The 24,514-nt window shown below is 40.2% G+C and overlaps 2 protein-coding genes across 6 annotated transcripts in view; one reads left to right on the forward strand and one right to left on the reverse strand.

Moving 5' to 3' along the window:
- The window catches only part of EIF2AK4 (eukaryotic translation initiation factor 2 alpha kinase 4), a 90,009-nt gene extending 70,408 nt beyond the window's left edge, over positions 1-19,601 (forward strand). For 2 of the 3 annotated variants that reach the window (XM_081119752.1, XM_081119753.1), the window contains 12 exons: positions 863-1,033; positions 1,410-1,544; positions 2,937-3,044; positions 3,671-3,799; positions 5,273-5,359; positions 11,850-11,962; positions 14,644-14,702; positions 15,792-15,889; positions 17,106-17,174; positions 17,703-17,747; positions 18,856-18,974; positions 19,512-19,601. In XM_081119752.1, the coding sequence (XP_080975878.1) occupies positions 863-1,033; positions 1,410-1,544; positions 2,937-3,044; positions 3,671-3,799; positions 5,273-5,359; positions 11,850-11,962; positions 14,644-14,702; positions 15,792-15,889; positions 17,106-17,174; positions 17,703-17,747; positions 18,856-18,974; positions 19,512-19,569 (1,191 nt within the window). In that variant the 3' untranslated portion in view covers positions 19,570-19,601. Of the gene's footprint in view, positions 1-862; positions 1,034-1,409; positions 1,545-2,936; positions 3,045-3,670; positions 3,800-5,272; positions 5,360-11,849; positions 11,963-14,643; positions 14,703-15,791; positions 15,890-17,105; positions 17,175-17,702; positions 17,748-18,855; positions 18,975-19,511 lie in introns of those variants that run through there. The other variant, XR_013997596.1, reaches the window with a different exon arrangement.
- On the reverse strand, positions 12,427-24,442 carry SRP14 (signal recognition particle 14). Of its 3 annotated transcripts, XM_081119781.1 has the most exons (7): positions 24,349-24,442; positions 24,133-24,205; positions 23,584-23,696; positions 21,273-21,305; positions 20,489-20,552; positions 18,832-18,909; positions 12,427-15,923 (listed from the first exon to the last, which is right to left on the reverse strand). In XM_081119781.1, the coding sequence occupies exons 1-6, from the start codon at positions 24,370-24,372 to the stop codon at positions 18,878-18,880; spliced, it is 339 nt and encodes a 112-aa protein (XP_080975907.1). In that variant the 5' UTR covers positions 24,373-24,442; the 3' UTR covers positions 12,427-15,923; positions 18,832-18,877. The 3 variants fall into 3 exon arrangements, with proteins under 3 accessions (XP_080975907.1, XP_080975908.1, XP_080975909.1); XM_081119782.1 differs by lacking the exons at positions 12,427-15,923; positions 18,832-18,909 and having other exon boundaries at positions 20,130-20,552; XM_081119783.1 differs by lacking the exons at positions 12,427-15,923; positions 18,832-18,909; positions 21,273-21,305 and having other exon boundaries at positions 20,130-20,552; positions 24,349-24,439.
- Between the last annotated feature and the right edge of the window lie 72 nt (positions 24,443-24,514).

Genomic DNA, 24,514 nt, shown 5'->3' on the forward strand with positions numbered 1-24,514 from the left:
TAAGAAATATAAATAACTTATTATTATATTAAACTATATTAAGCTGACTGTTCATTCAACTCTTAGTTTCCAGGTGCCAGTTTAGAGGTGAACCAGGTTCTGCTCGCCTAAAGCCTTAAAATAGCTATAGTTTTGTTTCTTAATGGTTTCCACTTTCGGTCCGAGAGTTTTCCCTGGTCCTATGATCCTGTCCTTTCCTCTTCACCTGCTCTGTGCCAGCGCCGGTGCCTGGCCCACAGAGGGGTCCGCATGGCCCTGCCCTGTCCCGGGAGAGACGGGGTGTACCGCTGGCAAGAGCTAGGGGCTGGTGTCGGGGTCTGAGCTGGAGGGGAGGAAAGATAGGGGGCTGCCTGCAGGAGATGACAGCCGGGCTGCATCCCCCCTACAAATAGTAATCCCTGCAGCAGAGGGAGGAGGGGGATTTCTGGCTGATCGGCTGTGGTACCAGATAGAAGGAGTCGGACTTTGCCTCCCTTCCCCCCCCCTCCCCCGTGTGTGCCTGTAGTATGGGAATTCGTGAGAGCGAGGACAGAAAGGGGAGCAACACTGGCTCGAAAATAGATGATGGAGGCTCTGCTAGAGCCAAGGTCTGCTCGGCTGGGGTCAGCGTTAACTGAGCAAGTGTGTGACTAAGAATGAACTGGGAGGAGGCGCCAGAAGCACTTCTGGGAGGTGCCTTAGAGCTGTTGGGAAAGGATCATCCTCATCGGGGATTATGGTGAAGGCTAAAATAACCTTCAGCTACAAAATCCTCCCCTTGGAGCTGCCGGGCTCTGACGGCTTCCCCTGGGTGTAGGACACGCTGTGCAGAGGGTCTTCCCTGCCGCCGACTGCGCGCTGACTGTGCCTCTTTGCTTTCTAGCTGTGTCGACTCTACAAATTTATTGAGCAGAAGGGAGATTTGCAAGATTTAACACCAACAATAAATTCATTAATAAAACAAAAAACGGGTGTTGCCCAGCTGGTGAAGTATGGCTTAAAAGATCTAGAGGAGGTTGTTGGACTGTTGAAGAAACTTGGCATAAAGTTACAGGTTTGGCAATTGTTTGATTCTGGTGGTACAGATCTGTAGCATTAATAACAGCACAAAAGGGAAATGGGGTTTGTTGTATTCATGCTAATAAGTGTTTTCTTGTTCCAGAAGAGCTCTGCTTTCTACATTTTGGAACATTTGATACTTAGTAATAATTTTGGCTTAAATCAGAATTCGCTGTGCAAGCATCACGATTCCTTTTGTGCAGCAATTCTTATGTCATTTAGCCTCAGAGAACACAGCTGTTTCTCTTGCTTGGCGGGCTATAGCGAAACAGACTTCGTGCCAGATCTTACTGAATGCTAAATAGATTGTTCTGATGCTATTGATGGAAAACAGTGCCTTTGATCTGTTCGTGTGGCATTTTACTTGACAGGTCTTGATCAATTTGGGCTTGGTTTACAAAGTGCAGCAGCACAGCGGGATCATCTTCCAGTTTGTGGCGTTCATCAGGCGGAGGCAGAGGGCTATCTCTGAAATCCTTGCAGCCGGGGGCAGATACGACCTGCTGGTGAGGCTGGCCCTGGATTCATTGATCTGTTCTAGCTTAATTTCATTTTTCCCCTCAATTTGTTATTTTGAAGTCTTTCAAACCTACAGGAAAATGAAACCAGTGGTATAATCGAACACCTGTATATCTTTTATCTAGGAATAGAAATGTCTTGTGAACCACACTTGTAATGTTTTTAAACTTTTATTTTAAAATAATTTTAGATTTACAGGAAGTTACAAAGATAGTACAGACAGGTCTGTGTACCTTTTACCCAGTTTCTTCGGATGGTTAAACCTGGCATAACTCTAATATCAGCACCAGGAAATGGGCATTGGCTTACTGTATGCATATAATTCTATGCCATTTTATCCAAGTGTAGATTCCCGTAACCACCAATGAAGTGTGGAAACCTTGGCTGCCTTTATGTCCCTTTATCCCACCCCCCATTTATAATGTAATTGTTTTAAATACTTCCTCTGTATACATTGGGATCTACATCAGACAATGTTATACTTGTTACTTTGACAGTCAAACTCTGAGAAACTCAAGAGAAGAAGAAAGTCTGTTGTATTTCCCCAACATTTCTGGTTTCTGATTAGAAATCTGCTGTTATTTGAATTTTTCTCTATAGGAAAAGTGAGTCTCACTTGATAGTTTTAGTTTTAAAGAGTTTTTTTTCTTTGTCTTTATTTTGAAGTTTAGTTGTGATATGTCTTGACTGGAACAGGGCAGTTAATTGTCTGAAAGTTTCCTGTCCTGCTGGGTTGCCCTCTTTTTGGTCTTTTAGCTAGAAAAAGCAGGTTTTCATCAGGCTTTTTTGTTGGTTCCCCTTGGCATGTCTGGGTTGCCAGTTTCTCCAGCACCCAATCCAGGATATATGAGGCAAAGACCAAACCTAGGAAGTAGCTATGTGTCCTGTGGGTTCCTGGCCAGTCTGCCGCCTTCTCTCCATTTCAGAATCTTCTTACGTTTGTTTTATATGTAGTGTCCAGGATTTTTAGGTGTACTTAGCAGGAGGAATAGGAAGAAGTATACTTACCCATCTTGGGTCCAGAACCTATATGTTACATTTTAAATTACCTAGTATTATAAAATAAGAAACAGGTGGAATTAACTTTAATAATATAGTTTGTTTAATACAATATATCCAAAATATTATTTCAACACATAACCAAAATATTTGAAATTTTTAAAATTGAGCAATTATACCTTCTTTTTTTATTCTGAATCTTTACAACCAGTGTGTATTTTACATACAGCATATGTCAGTTCAGATTAGCTGTATTTAAAATGCTCAAGCCGCGTGTGGCTAGTGGCTGCCATATTGAACAGTGTGGTTCTAGATATAACATTTTCCTGAATTGCAGTTTCTTCTCTTTCATAACCAGAGCTGTGTGTCTTTCTCTGCAGATTCCCCAGTTTAGAGGACCACAGGCTCTGGGGCCAGTTCCCACTGCCATTGGGGTCAGCATAGCTATAGACAAGATATCTGCTGCTGTCCTCAACATGGAAGAACCTGTAAGTTCTGACTTTGCTTTCCAGTGCGCTTTGAGCTGTCTTTTATTTTGTAGTCATTTACATGGAGCCCCAGATGCAGCAGTGATAGACTAGGGTTAGGGAGACTATCTTTGCCATGATAGACAAGCCTAAAACTTGGTGTGAGTCCTTGCATTTCAGTCCTTAGTCTCTAGCCAGGGGACCTCAGACAATCCATCCTTCCTTTTCTAGCCTCACTCTTATCTGCAATGAGCTATGTAGGTGTGAGGTATTACAGTTGTTTAACAGGCTTATATCAAAGCCCCTTGTTCAGAAATCCTGCTGTACTCTACAGACCTAAAAATGGTTCTTTTTCCTTTGTGTTTCAAGTAAGATTAGTTTTCCAAAAGGAAAAGTATCTTCCTGATTGATGACTTAGGGTAGCTGAAATAATTTCTATCTTAAAAGATGAATATTAAAGTTTTTTATTGTGCTTTTTTTTTTTTTTTACCATATAATTTTGAAATAAAGGCTTCCACACATATGTTGCTGTACAAGATTTCAAAATGCCAGTCTTCACATGGGTGCTGCCTCCTTCCTGGTGCTGGTCCCACCTACATGCCTATAGTCTGGCTCTTCTAAATGTTATCACTCTGTTTCTGATCCAGGTTACAATAAGCTCTTGTGACCTCCTGGTTGTAAGTGTTGGTCAGATGTCCATGTCCAGGGCCATCAACATAACCCAGAAACTCTGGACGGCGGGAATCACAGCAGAAATCATGTATGACTGGTCACAGGTAATGAGACAAACAGCACCAGTGAATGGAGTGCTAATAGTCATGGCTTCCATGGCAAATCATCCTCTACCGATTTGGGTTCTCAGACTCTTATCTCTGTGGTTACAGTTGCTTCCTGCGTTAGTTTCTGATTGCAGCAGTAAAAAATCACCAGGAACTTAGTGGTTAAAAACAACACAAGTTCATTAGCTTACATTTCTGGAATTCAGAAGTGTGAAATCAGTTACTAACTGGGCTCAACTCAAGGTTTCAATAGGGTCATTCCTTCTGGGGGCAGAGTCCATTTCCTTGGCTTTTCCAGCTCCTAAAGGCTGCATACATTCTTTGACTCATGGCCGCATCCTCCATCTTCAGACTTGGCAGTGTACGGCCTCCTTTCCTCTCCAACCTGTGCTCCTGCCCTTACATTTCTAACTCTGACCTCCTGTCTCCTTCTTACAAGGATCCTTGTTATTACACAGAGATCACCCAGATAATCCAGGATAATCTCCCCATCTCAAGATCCTTAACTTTATCACATCTGCAAAGTGCCTTGTACCATAGGAGGTAATATATTCACAGGTTGTGGGGATTAGGACATAGACACCTTTGCAATCCATTATCCAGCCTCCCACACTTCCCAAAGGCATTCTGTGTATAGTGTGTTTGTGGCTTTATATCGTCAGACCTCCCATAGCTGATTGAATACCTGTCTACCCTTTAGAATGTGGGGCCTTTAGATAAGTAACTTCTTACTGCCCCTCGGTGATCATCCAAGCTGTCCACATGTTTACCCACACCCAAGGTGCCCCAGAGCCTGAAGAGATGCCTGGGGAAACAGAACCCCCGCCCTCCCTCCTGCTCCTTTCACATCACCTGCCAAGTTGTTTCTGAAGCTACTGCTGTCCATTTTTGTGTTATATAAAACATCATATCAGAGTAGGCTAAGAGATAATTTTTTAACCATTTGAAAGTGCAGTATCTCTTCCATTTGTTAACTTGTTTCATAAATTGTTAGAGAAGTGCTCTGTGTTGCCGTAAAATATAAGCCCAGTAACGATGACATCAGTCCTGCACAGTGACACCCACCTGTAGGCTTCTCTGCTCTGCTATTCTTTGCTTTATGATTCAGTTCTGCTTTTCACCCTCCACTATTTCTTCTGTTGCCTTTGCTTTCCGCACAGGCTGTGTGTTTGTTGTGTTGTATAATTTCTGGCACCTTCCATCAAAATTTGAAGCTTCTGAAAACCTCTTACTGTGTCCTGACCACACGGATTGCCCATGGCCCCTTAGGACAATAGTGAAAGTAATGAAAGCAAAAGAGGTTGTATTCTGCCTTTGAATTCTGTACACTTCTTGCTTAATATTTATAACCCCTGAAGTCAGCATGTTCACTTTGAGAATACAATTGAACACAGTGTTTTCATTCTTTTTAATTCCTTGAAGCTGCTCCAGGTGCTCTGTGTTATTTCATACACTATTTATTTATTTCAGTCCCAAGAGGAATTACAGGAATATTGCAGACATCATGAAATCACCTATGTTGCCCTCGTCTCAGATAAAGAAGGAAGCCATGTCAAGGTAAAGACTGGAGGAAATCTTTCACAATTCGATAGATTTCCAAAACTGTGTTAACTGTGGAGCACCCAGCTTCCACCTGCATATGGGTGGAAATCCATTACTTTGCTCTCCCTCTGAATTGCTGGGCTTGTTATTGGAGAGAATATGAAATAAGGAAGAGAGGATCTAAACAATTCCTTAGAGCTTAAAAAAATAGAATAACTGGCTACAGTTTTTTCCTGCTTTTTTCCCCTTGTTTTCTTTTTCCATCTAAGAAAATAAGAATAATAATTAGAGCTGATACTGCCAATTGGCATATCCTCTGGCTGCTTACTATGTTGCATTTAACTAAAAATGCTCAGAACTATGAGTTCATAACCTTTATTTATGTTTTTAAAGGAAAAAATCAAAATCAACATTTTTCTTCTTTTTCTCTTATAATATCTTTGGTTTTAATATGAGGGTAATATTGGCTTCATAAAATGAGTTGGACAGTGTTCTCTCCTTTTCTGTTTCCTGGAAAATTTTGTTTAGAATTGGTATTATTTCATCCTCATATATTTGGTGGAGTTTGCCAGTAAAGCCACATGGGCTTAGATATAGAGCTATTCAGGTTGCCTCTTTATTCATGAGTGAGTTTTGATAATTTGTATCTTTCCTAGAATGTTTCCATTTCAGTTAAGTTTTCAAATATTCCCTTGTTCTTTCACTATCTGTGGGATCTGTAGTGATATCCCCCTTTCATTCCTGACATTAGTAGTTTGTCTTCCATCTTTTTTTTCCTGATCAGCCTGACTAGAGGTTTATCACTTTTGTCTTTTCAGAGAACCAGCTTTTGGTGTCTGAGGTTTCTCTAATTTTTGGTTTTTTGCCTTCTATTTTATTGATTTCCATTCTTTATTATTTTCTTTATTCTGCTAATTTTGGATTTAGTTTATTCTTTTTCTAGTTTCTTCAGACAGAACTTTAGATCAGGGTTTGACAGATTACAACCTGCAGGCCAAATCCAGCGCAGAGCCTATTTTTGTATGGCCTGTGAGCTGCAAACTGTTTTTATATTCTTTGTTAAAAAAAAGAAGAAAAGTAAAAGAGTATGTGACAGAGACAGTGTATGGCCTAAAAAGTATAAAATATTACTATCTGGCCCTTTACAGGAAAAAAAATGCTGGCCACCTGGCTTAGATCACAGATTATAGGTTTTCTTCTTTTCTAAGTATGAGCATTTAATGCTATAAATTCACTCCAAGTACTGCATTAGTGGCATACCACATATTTTTTTTTATAGTACTTTTATTTTCATTCAATTCAGAATATTTTCTGATGATTTCTTCTTTTACCTATGGGTTATTAAGAAGTTCGTGTTTTAATTTCCAAATATTGGGGTAGTTCCTAGATATCTTTCTGTAATGATTTCTAGTTTAATTCCTTTGTGGCCATAGAGCATACTGTGTGATTTCAGTCCTTTAAATTTTATTGAGACAGGTTTTAAAGTCCAAAATGTGGACTTGTAAATGTTTCATGTACACTTCAAAAGAATGTTATTCTACATTATTAGGAGGAGTGTTTCATAAACATTAATATGCTCATGTTAGCTGATACCATTGCTTAAATCTTCTATATCTTTACTTTTTTGTCTATTCTATCAATTTCTGAGAAGCTATAATTGTAGATTTATCTATTTCCCCTTTTAATTCTATTACTTTTGCATCATATATTTTGAAAATCTGTTATTTGGTGAATACACATTTAGGATTTTATACTTTCTAGATGAATTGACCTCCTTTTCATTATGAAATGTTCTTTATCCGTGGTAATATTTCTTGTTCTGAAGTCTTTTGGTTAGTGTTTGCATGGCTTTTCTTTTTCCATCCTAACTCTATCTTTATATTTAAAGTGGGTCCTTCAGAGATAGTCACTATTTGAGTTTTGCTTTTTTATCCAGCCTTTTCAAAAACTGGAGTGGTTAGACCATTTATATGTAAGGCAATTATTAAAATGGTTGAGTTTAAATCTACCATTTTACTATCTGTTCTTTTTCCCTTTTTTTTCTGTTTTCATGTTTTCTTTTAAATTATTTTTTATTATTCCATTTTATCTCTACTGTTGATTTTACTGACTATAACTCTTTGTTTTTGGTGGGATTTTTTTTTTTAGTGACTTCTCTAGGGTTTATAGTATACATCTCTAACTTATCACATTGTACTTTAAAAGAATATGTACCTTCACATATATTGCAACAAAATAATATTACAACAGAATACTTCCATTTCCTCTCTCTCTCATTTTTTGTGCTATTGTTGTCAAATGTTTTTTGCTATCTATGTTATAAATCCCATAGTACATTGTTAATATCTTAGTTTTAATTAGTCAGTTATCTTTTAAAGTAATTTTTAAATAAGGGGGAAATGTCCTTTATATTTACCCACATGTTTACCATTTCTGGAACTGTTTATTCCTTTGTGTTGAGCCAAGTGTCATTCTGATTTAATTTTTCTTCTTCCTAAAGAACTTCCTTTAATATTTCTGTTAGTGTAGGTCTGCTGGTGATAATTCTCTCAGCTGTTACTGGTCTGAAAAAGTCTTCATGTCACATTTCTTTCTTCTTTTTTTTTTTATCCTCACTGCAGGACATGTTTTTAGAGAGAGAGGAAGGGGGGAGGAGAGAGAGAAACACTAGTGTGAGAAAGAAACATCAGTCCGTTGCCTCCCATTCTCACTGATCACGTATGTGCCCTGACTGCGAATCGAACCCACAACCATTTGGTGTATGGGACTATGCTCCAGCCTACTGAGCCACCGGGCCAGGGCTCACTTTCTTAAAGTTATTTTTGCTAGGTATAGAATTCAAGAATTAAATTTTTCTTTTCCCACTTTGAAGATGTGTTTTATTATCTCCTAACCTGATTTAAAGTGTTTGCTTTAATTCTCTGAATATAATGTATTGTTTTTTCCTGGCAGCTTTTAAGACTTTTTCGCCATTGGTTTTCTGCGATTTGAATATTATGTGCATCAGCGTGGTATTCTTTGTTTCATGGGGCTTCTTTGACCTGTAGATGTATATAGTATTTATCAAATTTGGAAAATTTTTAGACATTATTTCTTCACATTTTTTTTACCCTTTCCCCTTTTTCTGTCTGAGACTCTGATTATAGTATATTAATCATTTGATATTGCCCATAGCCCATCGAGACTCTCTTTTTGTTTTACTGGGTTTTTATCCCCTCTCTGCTTTATTTTGAATCAGTCCCTGATATTTTCTTTAATCTCTAATCTGCTGTTAATCCCATACATTTGTTATTTTAGATATTGTATTTGTTTTCATCTGTACAAGTTACATTTGTGTCCTTTTTTATGTCTTCCATTTTTCTCATTGTTGTTCTTATTTGCTTTACATTTTTTATAAGATTTAAAATAGGTGTTTTAAGGTACTTGTCTACTAATTCCATCATCTCTGTCATTTCTGGGTCTATTTCTATGTATTAATATTTCACCTGGTTATGAGTCATGTTTTTTACCACTTTGCATTCCTAATTTTTTATTGGTTGTTGGACATTATGAATTTTACATTTTTGGTGCTGTGTTTTTCTAGGTTCCTATAAGCACTGTTGACCTTTGTTCTGGGATGTAGTTAGGATGCTTGGATTCTGTTTGATCCTTTCCAGGCTTGATTTTAAGCTTTGTTAGCGCAGGTTCAGGGCAGCCTTTAGTCTTGCCCCAATTTAGTCCCTAGCAAGGCCCTTTGGAGGATTCTGCCTTGTGCCCTATGTATTATGAGATCTCTCTACTCTGGTAAGAACGAGAACTATTTCCATTCCTGTGAGTTCCAGAAATTATTACGCCTGCTTATTACTGGTGGGTGTTACCTCAGCCTTGGATGGTTTCCTGTCACCCATGCCAGGTCAGTTCTCTGGCAAAGATGTGAATAGACTCCTCTGCAGAGCTTCAGAAATCTTTCCTTTTCTATGAGTGTGTAGCTCTCTCCGCTTTGGTCTTCTGCCCCACAATTTCTAGCCAACTTGGCCTGCCTAAACTTCAGGCCGTCCCTCCAACTCAGCAAGACTCCTGGTCTCTGTTTAGGTACCCCTCCCCAGCACTGCAGTCTGCAGACTTCCTCAACACAATAACCTGGGGCACTTGTAGGAGAATAGTCCTCCATTGCTTATTGCCCAATGTCTGAAAACTATTGTTTATGTTTTATCTGGTTTTCGAGTTTAAAGCAGAAGGGAAATTCTTGTAGTAGTTAATCCTTCATGGACAGATTTGGAAGTTCCCACTACCGGTCTGCTTATTACTCACAAAATTATAAATAGCCCTAAGTTCCACTGATCAGGCCTCTTCCAGAGCAGTGATTGCTCCTGCAGTATTACCAAGAGATGACTGACTAGCTTCTGCTGGATAATTCCAGTGTCATATGCACTGCTATGACATTTTAGAAACTTGAATCAGAATCTGCCTCCCAAAATTTACACTCACTGGTTTTAGTTCTACCCTCTGGAATAATCAAGGTAACACATCTAATTTTCCTCCTTCTTTCAACTACCTTCAAGTAAATTTTAGGAGACAGCTGCCATGCCACTTTAACTGTCTTCTTTTCTGGTGTAAACATTGCAGTTACTTAAGCCATTCATCATAACATGGTTTCCAGATCCTTGACCCTCTTAACCTCCTCTAGACACACTTAACTTTGTCAGTGTCTGTCTTTAAATGTGATACTAAAATTCTACAGAGTGCTCTAAGCATGTTCAGAATAAATGGGAAAGATCTCTGACCTCCCTCAATCCAGATACCATAGTTCTCCTAATACAGCCTATAAGTGAACCCTTAGTAACCACGTGGTTCCTTTGAATTTGTCATCAACTAAAACCCTGTAGGCTTTTCACAGTTATTACCATGTCTGGCTGGCCTTCTACAATGAGGCCTTTAATTTCAGGACTTCATATTTATCTGCATTCAATGTGATCTTCTTCATTTCAACATCATTCCAGCATTTCCAGCTCTTTTTAGTCTTGATTCTGCCTCTGTTAGTCATGTGTCGATAGCATCATCTTCATATTTGAAGGGCAAGGCATCACTTTATTCATCCATTCAGCAAATGCATTGTAAGCATTCAGTGTGGGAGGGATTAAATTGAGGTCCATGGAGGATACAGGGACATTTAAGCCACATGCCCTGCTGTCAAGGATCCTGTAATCTGGTAGAGAACATAAGACATTTGTGCATGATTATGACCTAGAAAATGCTAAGTGCCATGAAAGTCTTACACAGAAAGTTCTCTGAGGGTTCACCAGCGTAGCAGATTATTTCAGAGGTAGCAAGGATGTCTTCAGGGTGGAGGTGGGATTTATGCTGGATCCTCCTGGATGGGCAGGATGTAGGTATGTGCTGAAAGGGACTTTTAAGCAGAAGGAATAGCAAAGGTAATGATAGTTCTTTCTGAGAGTGTCTGAAAGATAGAGGCAGGCCAGCCGAGAACTATTCTGGTATTACACTCAGTAATCTGTTTTGGGCAAAACAGAAGGATTGTAAAGAAGGGGACTTCAGCAGGAGAGAATGGTTCTAGCCAGATCATGAAGAGCCAAAATTCCCAACCAAGAAATCTGGACTTCAGTGAGCTACTAGTGGGGAGCCAGTGTATGTTTTAAACAGAAGGGGACATCATAATTGTATAGGAGAGCACGGCCGGGCGTGGCTCAGCTGTTGAGCGTTCACCTAGGATCCAGGCGATCGGGGTTCAATTTCCGGTCAGGGCACATGCCCGGGTTGCGGGCTCGATCCCTAGTCGGGGGGGTGCAGGAGGCAGCCGATCAGTGACTCTCTCATCATTGATGTTTCTCTCTCTCTCCTTTCCTCTCTCTGAAATCAATAAAGATATATTAAACAAACAAAAAAAAGAATTGTATAGGAGAAAACTTAACCTGCAGGGATGTGTAGTATGGAATGGAGGGAAAATTGAAGACAGGAATAGTGGTGGGAAGGATATCGGGCTGTCCCAAGCGAAGGCTGAGTGCTGGCCATGGTAGTCAAGATGAAATGGCAGGTACCATAAAAGTAGGACGACAGGAGTTGGGTTTGGAAAGGAGAGGGAGGAGCTGTAGAAACCGTGGTAACTGACCAGAGGATATCTAAGGGGAAGAATATGTGAAAGAAGGAAATGAAATTGGAGCTGGTTTGTCTTGGCCATTTTTAATTCTGTCATCTATGATAAGCTATTCTAGCCTAGACTTGGGATTCTCAACAGCCACACTTTGACATCGTGGGCCAGAAAATTCTTTGTGGGCGCTGCTGTCTCGTGCATTGTAGGGTGTTTAGCGGCATGCCCAGCCTCTGCTCGCTAGATGCCCCTACAGTTGTCACAACCAAAAATGTCTCTGAACATGACCAAATGTCCTGTGGGGAGCAAAATCACCCCTGGTTAAGAACCACCAACCTAAACTGTTGTCTTGTCTTACTGTAGTATTCAGATTTAGCCTGTTGGATTCTGAAATGATGGATCTGTTTCATTCTTTTTAAGGTTAAGTCTTTTGAGAAGGAGAGGCAGACAGAGAAGCGTGTGCTGGAGTCTGACCTTGTGGACCACGTTGTGCAGAAACTGAGGACTAAAGTCAGTGATGAAAGGACTATCAGGTAACCTTAATAAACAACAGCCCAGAAAATCAGCTGGGACTACCTATATAGAACACAGGCACGTTTACTGTAGAAGTCAGTTTGACCCTTTTTGGAAATAAAGATAGATCTGTATAACTTTCAGTGAACCTTTCTGTTGCTTCTGAATAACTCAGCAGTTTAATTATATGACTAGTCATATCCTGCTTTCAACATTTGTTCCCAAACATATCAAAGAATATTTTATCATTTTGAAAGGCCTAAGCTGCCAAACTCTGTCTGCCATTATCTTATTTGGTCTTTTAATCAGTGAATTTCCATAGTGTCTTGTCAATGTATTTGAAAGGTCTAATATGTTCTGGGAAGAGATCTCATATACTCATGATGGGAATGTAAATTGGTTCAACTGTTTGGATAGGAAGTTAATAAAGTAAGTTTTAAAAGCCTTAGAACTAAAACTAAAAAAATAAAAATAAAATGATTTTGCAATTCCACTTTCAGGAATTTATAGTGAAAATTATTCCATAGGGATGGATACACAGATGTCTAGCAAGGCATTGTTTATATTAGCAGTTCTCAAACTTTTTGGTCTCAGAACCCCTTAATACCCTTAAAAATTGAGGACCTTGAAGAGCTTTGTTTATGTGGGTTAGATCTAGCAATAATTTGTGTTAGAAATTAAAATGTAAACATTCTTTAAATACTTATTCTTAAATAACAGTAATAAATTCATTACATGCTAACCCAAATAACATATTTTTAATGGAAAGTAATTGTATTATCCAAAACAAAATAAATTTAGTAAGAAGAGTGGCATTGTTTCACATTTTTGCAAATATTGTTAATGCATTGTTTTAGATCTTTTTAATCTCTTTAATGCCTTAATAGAAGAACCTAGGTTGTCATACCTGCTTCTGTATTTAATGTGTTGTGATGCAGCACATTATGTAGTCTCTGGAAAATTCCATTACACGTTCACAAGAGGATGAAAATAAAAAGTATAATTGGTATTTTAGGATCATTGTGAAAGTTTTCACCATGTAGACCCCTGTGAAAGGATTTCAGGGACCTCCAGGGATCCCTGGACCCCACTTTGAGAATCTCTATTATAATATTCATTGGTAGATGATTGTTTGGATTATGCTGTGAAATACTGTGCAGTCTTTAAAAATGATGATTCTGCCTGGCCGGGCATGGCTCAGTGGTTGAGCATCGACCTAGCATCCAGGCGATCGGGGTTCGATTCCTGGTCAGGGCACATGCCTGGGTTGCGGGCTCGATCCCCAGTCGGGGGCGTGCAGAAGGCAGCCGATCAATGACTCTCATCATTGATGTTTCAACTCTCTCTCCTCCTTTCCTCTCTCTGAAATCAATAAAGATATATTTGAGGGGGGAAATTTTTTAAAAAAAAGATGATTCTAATAAAGCCCAGTTTATTGACATGGAAGTATGTCCACAGATAGGATGTACAGTATGATCCCATTTTTGTTTCAACCAAAATACATAGCCCATACATATAAAAATGTCTGGAATGATGTACCACATTTTTAACTTGTAGTTATTTCTAGTTATTGGGATTACAAGGGATCTTAATTTTCTTTAAACTGTTCTACATATCTGTTACTCTTATAAATATATTCATAATCAGAAAATATAATACTCTACCTTTTTTGGCTTACCTCAGTGTTCTCAATCAGCCTCAGTTTTGCCCTCCAGGGTACACGATGGCAATATCTGCAGACGTTTTTGTTTGTTACAACTAAGGGTGTTATTGGTATCTAGTAGACACCAGGGATGCTGCTAAACATTCCACAGTGCACAGGACTGACCACCCACCCCCAACAAAGAATTATCTGGCCCAAAATGTCAATAGTGCCAAGAGTGAGAAATCCTGGCTTATATGAAATAAACGTTTTTGCTGTCTTCTCCATCCCTGGCTCCGCCCCCTCCCATGTGCACCCAGCTTGCATAAATTCATCATCAGGCTTTTCCCAAGGGAATTTTTTTTTTTAAGTCACCAGGTAGTATGGTTGCAGATCCAAATCAAAGTTTAGAAAACAAAAAAGTCAACTAATTAATAGAGAGTACGTGAACATTATGAAGACACTTAATAGGCCAGATGGGATTTAGTTTTAGCAGGAAAGGTTTAAAATCTTCTCTCTCATATGATTATTTCCCTGTTTTCCCAAGATAGAGTGCTATTGTGTCTCTCAAAGACTATAAATTAATTCACAGTCTTTGAAAGAATATCCATTCGCAGCTTTTTAAAGAATCTCCTTACTTACTAAACGTTCTCCTGTGGGTGACTGCCAAGGTTGCTGCCATAATGAAGGTGGGGCCTGCCCTTGCTAATGTTTCCTTGTATTGTGAGGGGAACAGAAAGAAAACCCATTACATTTCATTGAAATTAGCTTCTTATATTGAGCCAGGATTTCAAACGCAGCTGAATAAATCATAATGTTGGCTTTAGACATTTGTTAATTTGAAATGACATCCTTTATCATTTTTACCTGCTCTTGACTAAAAGCATAATTAAGTGCAAATTAGTTGTTTTTGTTTTTCACTAATAACCAGTATTTATGAAATATTTTTATATTTCATAGAAAAACTGATTCACTTTAAGTATAGATCACTTTTAGTAATCTGTGTTGCTTTTGGCTTATTGACTGTTTTCTAATTGTTTTTGTTTTGATTGTTTTTAGAGAAGCTTCCGATAATCTTGCAGTACAAAACCTGAAGGGGTCGTTTTCTAATGCTTCAGGTATAATCACTAATTATAATCTAAACATAATGATGCTTTTATGTGTGTGTTTGCTGTAAGCACTTATGACTGTGGCTAACTCCTTGTTGCATCAACTATATACTTTTAAAGTAACATATATGTAATTAATTGTACCAAATGGAACTTATCCCTGTTTTGAAACTCACATCTTAGAAAATAAGACGATGACTGGGCATTTGGTGACTTCTGATCCTGCTATTCTTTATCATACTGACTTATTTTTACAAGTGGTTTAATCTTTCTTCAGCTTGGTTTAGGTATAGATTTATTAAATGTGGATAATTTTCCTGGAAATTTTCCCCACAGAGGATTGAAGGAAAGTATTTTGAAATCACTTGGGGAAGACACTATATACATTTTGTTTTCATGAAATCCAAGTGGGAACAGTGGTGATAGAACACCCTGCCTACTGGTCACGGGTATACATGTGTTTGTGTGTCCAAACATTGCTGACCGGTCACAAAATAACTTGTATCTGCACTTACTTTAATTTAAGTAGTTTTCAACACCTTGCTGACCAAAGTAGCCAGCTGCATGGGCGAGTTCTGGCTTGAAATAGTCAGTCTGCAACGTTTAAGCCTTTAGTTTCATCACCTTTATCATACTGAAAAAGAAATGCCCTAATTAAGTCCACAAGAAGACACATTTGGCTTTGAACAGAATTGGGTCTTTTTGGTTCATTTCTGTTAGCATTCACTCTCTCCCACCATCAGATTTTAAGTACTTTGAGAAATTTAAGGAAGTATTAGAGTTTCAGAGACAATGTTTGATTTTTTCATAGGTTCGTGACGCTTTGGTGACTCATATTGCTCCCTCTGCTTTTGTCACTTTCCACACCCACCTGAGGAGAGAAGGCTGTTGGTCTTAAAAGAAGCATCAAGACTTCTGGGTGTTGAGGTTCTGGGTTCTCCCTGGGCAAGTGCAGGCAGTTGCAGAGAGAAAACAAGGCCCAGACATAATCTAGCCCATCGAGTCACCCCAGAGTGGATTCTATTATCTCTGTCCTCTCACTGTGTTACACAACATAGGACCAGATAAGGCCATGAATTCTGCAACTCTCTGTTTCAGGCCTGTTTGAAATCCATGGAACAGCAGTTGTTCCCACTGTGAGTGTGGTAGCCCCGGAGAAGCTGTCAGCCAGCACTAGGCGGCGGTATGAAACTCAGGTACATGGCAGTTTCCAAGGCTTTCTGATGTGAGCTACAAAGGAGGAAGAAAACAGGAAAGGAAAATAAAAATGTTTCCTGAAAAATAGTTTCCTTCCCACTTCCCTAACTTGGTGACTTCTGAACATTTCATCAACACAAAGCATCTCTCTGGTGCCAGGACTTCGTCCCATCTCCCCTCCAAAGAGGTGTCAGTGTGGACTGTGGGCACCTAGAAGCAGCTGTCACAATTATTAGATCTAAGCAAAACTTTCTGATCTGGCTCTGATGGCAGATGGGGTTTGTTTTTGCTTTAAGTAACAAAGCAGAAGAGATCTATTCCCAAGACTTGAGGCAGGCTTCTCATTGCATACATATTTTTGGTGTGTGCTATATGCCTGATTCTGTGCTAAGTGCCATGCAAAATATATAAGACATAGGACATGGCCCCACTCCTCAAAGAGTTTATAATCTTAGAAGCATATGCATTTTATACGTGGAGAATAGGTGAGACTAAGTAACAGAATGCTGAATTAAATATATTTGAGTGTTGGGGTGTACTACAGACATGTGGGAGAGACAGATCAGTGTTTGCTTCACGGCAGTGGGCCCTGAAGGACTGAAATGGGCAGGGGGGAGGTTAGGGTATTCCAAATGGGAGGGGCAGTATGGACAGTGCTAATGAGCCCAGTCAGGACCCCACCGCTTAGGAAGAGGGTGAGTGTTAGCAGTCATTTTTTTAGAAATGTAATTAGATTGAAATACAAAAGATGAGGTTACCTCGTTTTTGTAAGCTCTCCTAGCTGTTTCTCAGGATGTTGGGTGGAATCTCATTTTTCACATCTTTCTACCATATTTCAGTTCCATGTTCTCATTGCTGTCACCTTCCCCTTTTTCCAAATTTAGCTTAATACTGAAATCTCCCTGCTCCCACGTGCTCTGTTTCACCACACTGAACTTTTACTAGGTGTCATTTCAAAATTATAAAAAATCAGCAACTAGGTGGATTATTAAACAAATTATAAAGATAGGCTATAAAATCTCATTTCCTGAGATTATAATAGGATACACATACATCTTTCTGAGGTGGGTTAAGAGCAAGTTTTAGGGTAATATTTGGGATCCCTTTTAGGCTTTGGTTTGTTACCAGTGATTGTTCTGGAATAGGATGTAAAATGGCAAGAAAGATGCCTTGGTTTGACAGGTTCTGAATTCTGACATGTTTTCTTCTTGTTAGGTACAAACCCGACTTCAGACCTCCCTTGCCAACTTACATCAGAAAAGCAGTGAAATTGAAATTTTGGCTGTAAGTTGCTTTCTTTAATCTTCTGAGGATGGCTTCTGTCTGTACTGTCAAAGTAGTTTTCCTCAGAGGTTGGGGCTTTTTTGCTCAGTGTCAGCAGTATTGGGGTACAAGCCTGTTTTCACTGATGTGAACCACATGTAACCTAAATCTGTAAAGAACTGGGGAGAAGACTGAAGGTTTTGTGTTTGTTTCTCCTACTTCCTTCTTCTGAAAGATGGAGGGGAAGTGAAAACAAAAATCATTTTTCTAAGTGTTTCAGGCCTTTGCCTCACTAAGCCTACACTGAGTGCAGGTAGCATTGTCAGTCCTTTGGAGTGTGTGTAGCGCGTGGGAACCAGGAGTATTCATTCGCCAGGGCTGAGATCTATCCATGTGAGGTTCATTAGGTCTGCTCTACAGCACAGTATCGTCCCAGGCTCTGCAGGCCCTACTCAACATGTGGCTCCCTCCAGTGACACCATCGTCACAAGTCAGGATGTGCTGCCGTGGGTTCTCTGACAGGTGACAGACATTTCTCTGTATTGACAGGTGGATCTACCCAAAGAAACAATCTTACAATTTTTATCATTAGAGGTAAGCAAAACGAAGTCTTCTGCATTATAGTTTTTAAAATTCCAAAGCTTTGCCAAAGGAAAACTGAAAATAGCATTATTTTCTTAGTGATACTAGGTATTTTTTTCTGGCAGTGGCAGGAATTTGATAACATTATTCCTTTATGTGACACATATATTACTAAATCAGATTTTAAAGGAATCATACTTGTCTAGTGACTTTTAAATTTCAGAGGTTATATTTAACAAATACCTAGTGCTTTTTTATTGTGTCAGGCTTTGGCAGGCACTGTCCTAAGCATTTTACAAGTATTAAACTCATTTAATCATAACAACCCCAAGAGAGAGGTACCATTATTATACCAATTTTACAGAGAACAGAAGTAGAGAGGTTAAATATCTTACTCAAGGTCACCCAACCAGTAAATAGGAGAACCAGGATTTGAACGTAGGCAAAGTGGTAGAATATATGTTCTTAATCATATATGTGCTCTTTTGCGTCAAACCTTCATTCCAACTAGGAAAGCTCATTTGTAGAACTGGAACTATATGGAAGATCTTTTTGTAAAAATGAAATTAATTTAGGTTTTTTTTTTTTTTTTTACAGGTACATACCCTAATTATCAAATAACCAAATAAGAACTTTATCATAGCTGTAGGTGGTTTTCCAACATGTCATATCAAATACTTTGTCTATCCAGAGTGTTTAGTCACAGATTAAATCAGATGAAAAATTAACTTTGCCCCAGAACATTTCATACTACACTTTGTTATCTTGTAAATAAGCATATACCACTGTACTGACAATGCTTTGCTTTATGATCCATTCAAAGGGATGCACATCAGAGGTGGTGTGCACAAAGTAGGCAGTGGGCAGAAATGACTGGTCTAAAGTCACATCAGCACACTGCAGCTGCAGTATCATTAATCAGGATCTAATAAGGTGGTCTGTTGTAAAGAAAACTGATGCTTCAAATGACGAACCCCAACAGTCTGCCCACCAGTTGTAGTACCTCCCTATGAGATTTCTTCAGTATATTCAAAGGGGGGAATGGCATTGGCCTTTCATAGTGACCCAGAAAAAGCCACTTAATAAACCCTAGTACCTGTTGTTATCAATTTTTTCCTAGTGGGATGCTGATGAACAGGCATTTAACACAACTGTGAAGCAGCTGCTGTCACGCCTGCCAAAGCAAAGATACCTGAAATTAGTCTGTGATGAAATTTATAACATCAAAGTAGAAAAAAAGTAAGTTATCACTTGGGCAGCGCAGATTTCCAAATGGGTTAAAACTCGAGGAGGGGTTTTAAAGTGACATAGTTTATTGTCTTGTTGAGGTTTGATGGCTGATAAGCTGTTGTTAGAACTGCAACTCAAGACTGAATCAGTCACAATCTTGTCAATAATGAAACAGAGGACCCAGGAGTAACTGTCCCAGTTATAACTTTAATCACCCAGGTAACGCCTAGAAATATGTTTACATAATAGAAAACAGCTGTGACTACTTTGCTTTATGTCCTCATGTCAGAAGCCAGCTGATACCTTCCGCTTAAAAGGCAACAGCAAAGCCTATGAAGCGAAAGGTGGTCTCTTTGAGTGGGACCTTGCACTGCAGACCTTTGCCAATCAGTCACAGCTTGTAAAACGTGTGTAATGTTAATCCCTGGCCTTCCATCTTGTTTTTGATTAAACAAAACCCCTACATTTAGGTGCTCTAAAGATAATTATTTATTAACCCTGTTCTTCACCCATTATACTGATCCTGCCTTTTCTCTTCTTTTGCAGGGTGTCCGTGCTATTCCTGTATAGCTACAGAGATGACTACTACAGAATCTTATTTTAATCCTACAGAACAGTCATTACATTGTTCAGATAGGAACTATAAAATGTTGTACGTTCACTGTAATTTTAAATTAACTTTACATTCTAAGAAGCTGTCACACAAAGTTGAACTTTGTGTTTTTCATGTGTAATATATATATATGTGTATATATATATAAATTTATCTTTTGGAATAAATGCTTTCATATATTTGCTGTTTTTTACTCGCAAATCTGTTGACACTAAAGGTTCTGTGGAGCTAGAAGAAAACAGCCTTGTTCTCCCTAGTCCCGATGCCTGAGCACATGAAAATGTCCAAGCTGAAGGGCATAAAGAAATCAAATAGCATTAACTGTCATCTTTATTCTTAATTTGGTAATATGCTTATCCTAAGGAGGTTAAGCAAACTCTCATTTGGCAATGAGAACTCACTCAAATTTGCTAAAGGAACTATAATGATAAAGTTATATAGCCAGTTGGGAAGAGGAGCCTTGAGATAACAAAATTTTCAGGTTTTGATTCCAATAACCTAGAAGATTGGGCTAAAGCCTCTTCATAATCCCATCATTCCAGAATCAGTACTCATTGCCAGAAACTTTTAATACGGGGAGGGAAAAGAGGAGATATCAGTGCTGATAAACTACATTGGTCTTCACAGACGGCTGCAGAGACTTTAAATGGTAATCCAGGAATGTACAACTATGCAACACAGACCAATTAGCCAGATCTCAGATAAACTGGCTTCTTGTAACTACCCTATAACATCACAGCTCTTCCATCCAAAATGACCCTAATCTCACATGAAAACAGTTAATGTAGGGGAACCAGAAACCTAGCTGTGTGGCCAAAAGGAAAAACCAAAGGAAAAATAGCGATTCGGTGGTTGGTTAGTGAGAACAGGGAATCCGGTGCCCCTCACTGTGCTGCTTTGCTCTTCTTACTCTTGCTCTTTTTGTCCCTCTTCTTCAGCCCATCCATGTTAGCTCTCAATAGGTTCGAATAAGCCTAAAAGACACAAAGGCACGACTTAGTGGGAAGAGTTACAAACTGGTGGAGCAGCTGCCCCGTTTCCATAATGGTTTTCGTGTAGCCAAAATCAGAAAGTCTGCCTAATGAAGCATATACCATGGGACACTTCCACTAAAGGAAAATGGTGTAAGAGGAAAACATGCTCACATTTTAGCAGCTTTGCAACACTCGCCCGCAGTGAGTTACACATTTTTTCTCTTTTAAGCAAAAAGGGGCCCAGCCGGCATGGCTCAGTGGTTGAGTGTCAACCCGTGAATCAGGTGGTCAGGGTTTGATTCTCAATCAGGGCACATGCCCCAGTTTCAGGAGCTATTCCCAGTAGCGGGCATACAGCAGGCAGACAATCAATGACTCATCATTGATGCTTCTATCTCTCTCCCCGTCTTTCTCTCTCTGAAATCAATTAAAACATTTTTTAAAAAAACAAAAAGGGATAAACACAGGCAACTTTTTGTTCAACTTTACTATAGGCAGAGCGTATCTGAAGCCTAAGATGGCAAAATCTAGCTTATAAAAACTAAAAAGGAAGACAGTATCAGAGTTGAGAGTAAAATTCACAGCCTGGCAGGTTTTGTTCGTAAACTACTGGTAAAACATAGGAGAGCAGTGAACCTAAATATCAATTTTAACCTAGTGTTCAATATTATGCTGACTCTTGCCCCGAGAAAGGGAACATAGGGAACAGCAGAAACTCACCATCTGAAACTTATTCACTTCTTTGGAGCTCACCTGGAAAAGGAGGGGGAAAAACGGTGACCCCTAGTATCCATGTAGGAATCCCCTGCCTCACCATAGATAACAACCCAAAAGCCTCATGAAGACAACATCCTAATTGTTAAAGTATTTCTTCCCAACCTCAGGGTTCATGATACACTAAAGGCTATTCCTCTATTCCATTTTCCTCTGCCTGGGGTATAAGCAAAGTAGCTCTGGACTTTTTTTTCCCACATGAGACTTGTACAAAGATGGGAAAGAGGCAGAAGCAGGTTCCTAAAGAAGCTATGCTTCTCACCTCTACTGAAATCTCTTACACACATGGCACTGACTTTTTCTCCCTGGGTTCTGAGAGATGTGAAAGGGCTAAGTACTAATTTTTTGTGCAAGATACATTTAAACTATTCCCCATCTTCTTTTAAACCTACCTTCCATTAATGCAGGCCTATTTAAGCAAAGTGCAAGCTACCACAACAAGAAATTCTACCTCTAAAAATTCCTTAGGTTTTCGTATTTCGTGATACCCAACTTTATTTTTATTTTTTTATCCTTACCCGAGGATATTTTTTCCATTGCTTTTCAGAGAGAGTGGAAGAATGAGAGAGAGAAACATCGATGCGAGAGAGACACACTGATTGGTTGCATCCTGCACGCTCCGACTGGGGCCAGGGATGGAGCCTACAACTGAGGTATGTGCCCTTAGCCGGAATTAAACCTGAGACCCTTCAGTCTGAGCGCTGACGCACTAACCTCTGAGCAAAACCGGCTAGGGCCCAACTTTATTTTTAAAACCACATAAGCTTTACTGTAAATGTGCTCTCAAGATAAAGGGAGGCATCAGCTAATTATGATCTCCAATCTCATGAATATCTTATACTGGGAGGGGAGTCTGGTTCAGCCCTAGCAGAATAAAGAAGTACAAGCATACCTCAGAAACACTGAATTTGGTTCCAGACCACCGCAGTAAAGCGAGGATCGCAATAAGGCAGTCACCACCTTTTTGCCGGTGGAGGGTCTTGCCTTCAATTTGGAATAAATGCAACATCTGGCAGCACGACAAAGCAATGCACAATAAAAAGAGGTATGCCTGGCCCTGGCTGATGTGGTTCAATTGGTTGGAGCGTTGTCCCATACACCAAAAGGTGGTGGGTTTGATTTCCAGTCAGGGCACATACTCAGGTTGCAGATTCGATCCCCAGTTGGGATGCATACGGGAAGCAACCAATCGATGTTTCTCCCTTGCATCGATGTTTTTCTCTCCCTAAAAATCAATGGAGCCCGGCCAAGGTGGCTCAGTGGCTGAGCATCGACCTAGGATCCAGGAGATGAAGGTTCAAATCCTGGTCAGGGCACATGCCCGGGCTGCAGCCTCGATCCCCAGTTGGGGGCATGCAGGAGGCAGCCAATCAATGACTCTCATCACTGATGTTCCTCTCTCTGAAATCAATAAAGATATATATTTAAAAAAAAAAAAATCAATGGAAACACGTTCTCAGGTGAGGATTAAAAAAGAAGTAATGCCTGTATTCATTCAGAATCCAGGGAGTCTCTTGCTTTACCACCAGTCAGCCTCCACCTTGAAAGGGAACATTAGAGCTCTAAATTTATACTTTCTCAAGTACCAAGCCTACATATAGCTACCTGCTTACTATGTGAACCACAAAGAAAAGGAATAACCAGCTTAAAAGCATCATCTGGTTACAAGAAATTGTTCATGGAAGGCCCAGCACAGTAAGTTAAGGGCATAAGTAATCATATATTTATGCCAACTGCTCTTACAGTGCTACTACGAGTAAGGACCAATTTGCTAATTTTATTTCCACAAAAATTTCAACAGAATAAGTGTTTGACTTCTACCTTCATTTTAATTTTGTTCTTGAGTTTTCTACTACGGTAATAAAAGAAAGCGCTGATCCCATCCTGGCCGGGTGGCTATCGGTTAGACCATCATCCCATATACCAAAAGGTTGTGGGTTTGATTCCAATCAGCACACATACCTAGGTTTGCAGGTTTGATCCCCCGTGGGGGCACGTACTGGAAGCAACTGATCCATGTTTCTCTCTCACATCAATGTTTCTTTCTCTCCCTTCCTCTCTCAAATCAATAAAAACATCCTCTGGTGAGGATGGGGGGGGGGGGGGAGCCCTGATCCCAAAACAGCTGGGGAGTTACAGAGTAACTTGCCTTTATTTAAAAGAAAAAAGAGAGAATAACCTGGTTCAGATATGCCGCATACTCAGTTAAGTTTAAGTTTTTAACCTCCAAAACTGTAGTGTTACAAACCCAACTCACCACTGTGCTAATCTTCTTTTTCCCATCAGTAGCTCTTAACAGACACTTGTTGTCTGAGGGCTCAAACCCCTCCACTGAACCTTTCCTTGGAATGGGTTTAGTTCGACCATCATCTGCAAGAAAAACACATTCCTGTGAACACGGCCACAGATGTTATTAACAGGTAGTTAAGAAATCAGAAGAGGATACCTAATCCACCCGCACTGCTCTAGTTCTGTTAACCACCTCATCCAACGTTATCGCCAGTTTGGCCAAACTAGGGAAAGTGCTTGCTACTTCCACTAACAGTGGCGGGGTTTGGGATCCTTGACCAGGAGAAGAGCCATGACATGCTGGGCCCCACTGTAACCGGAACCGCACCCGCCACGACCCCTAATATTCTCCGGTCCCTCTGCCCTGAATGTGTCCAGTACGAGGTGGAGGAAAGTAAGGGAAGGCGGGGATGCGCCGCAGACTCGGCTCATGATTCCCAGACACTGGGCACCCAGGCTGGGGCATCGCTCGGCCTCCCAGGTCCCTTCCGGCTCTGCCGTGTCCACAGCTGCTTACACTTCTTCAGGGTGATGAACACACTGCCTGACAACCGGCACTTCTGGAAGAGCCTGGTCAGCTCCGTCAGGAACTGGAACACAACAAACCAGGCCCCGTTAAGCAGCCCCAAGTCCCCGCCGCGTCAGGTCCCAATCCCACCCACCGAAGAAGACAGAGGTCCCGAGCGAAGCCCCGAACGGCCTCCCTGCCTCGGCGGGCCAACTCCGACCCCACCTGCTCACTCTCCAGCAGAACCATCCCAGCTCCGCTGACTCCTCTCGGTCGGCTTACGCCTTAAGCATTCGGAGCCGGAAGTTCCGGCCAGGCTGGGGGAGGACTTCCGCTTTTAGATTGCAACTCTATTCCACCAATCCCTGCCTCCGCTTCCCCGCCCCTCCTG

The sequence above is a fragment of the Miniopterus schreibersii genome, assembly GCF_964146895.1.
Source record: "Miniopterus schreibersii genome assembly, chromosome: 1".
Lineage (NCBI taxonomy): Eukaryota > Metazoa > Chordata > Mammalia > Chiroptera > Miniopteridae > Miniopterus > Miniopterus schreibersii.

What these genes read in the sequence shown, in the direction of transcription:
- SRP14 (XM_081119781.1), bottom strand. Translation starts at nt 24,372, where the DNA reads ATGGTTCTGCTGGAGAGTGAGCAG. An exon ending in TTCTGCTGGAGAGTGAGCAG is followed by an intron (nt 24,206 to 24,348) that starts GTGGGGTCGGAG and finishes GTTGTGTTCCAG; the next exon opens with TTCCTGACGGAGCTGACCAG. An exon ending in GAGGGACAAAAAGAGCAAGA is followed by an intron (nt 18,910 to 20,488) that starts GTAAGAAGAGCA and finishes TTGCTTTGGCAG; the next exon opens with GCGTGACAGCAGCTGCTTCA.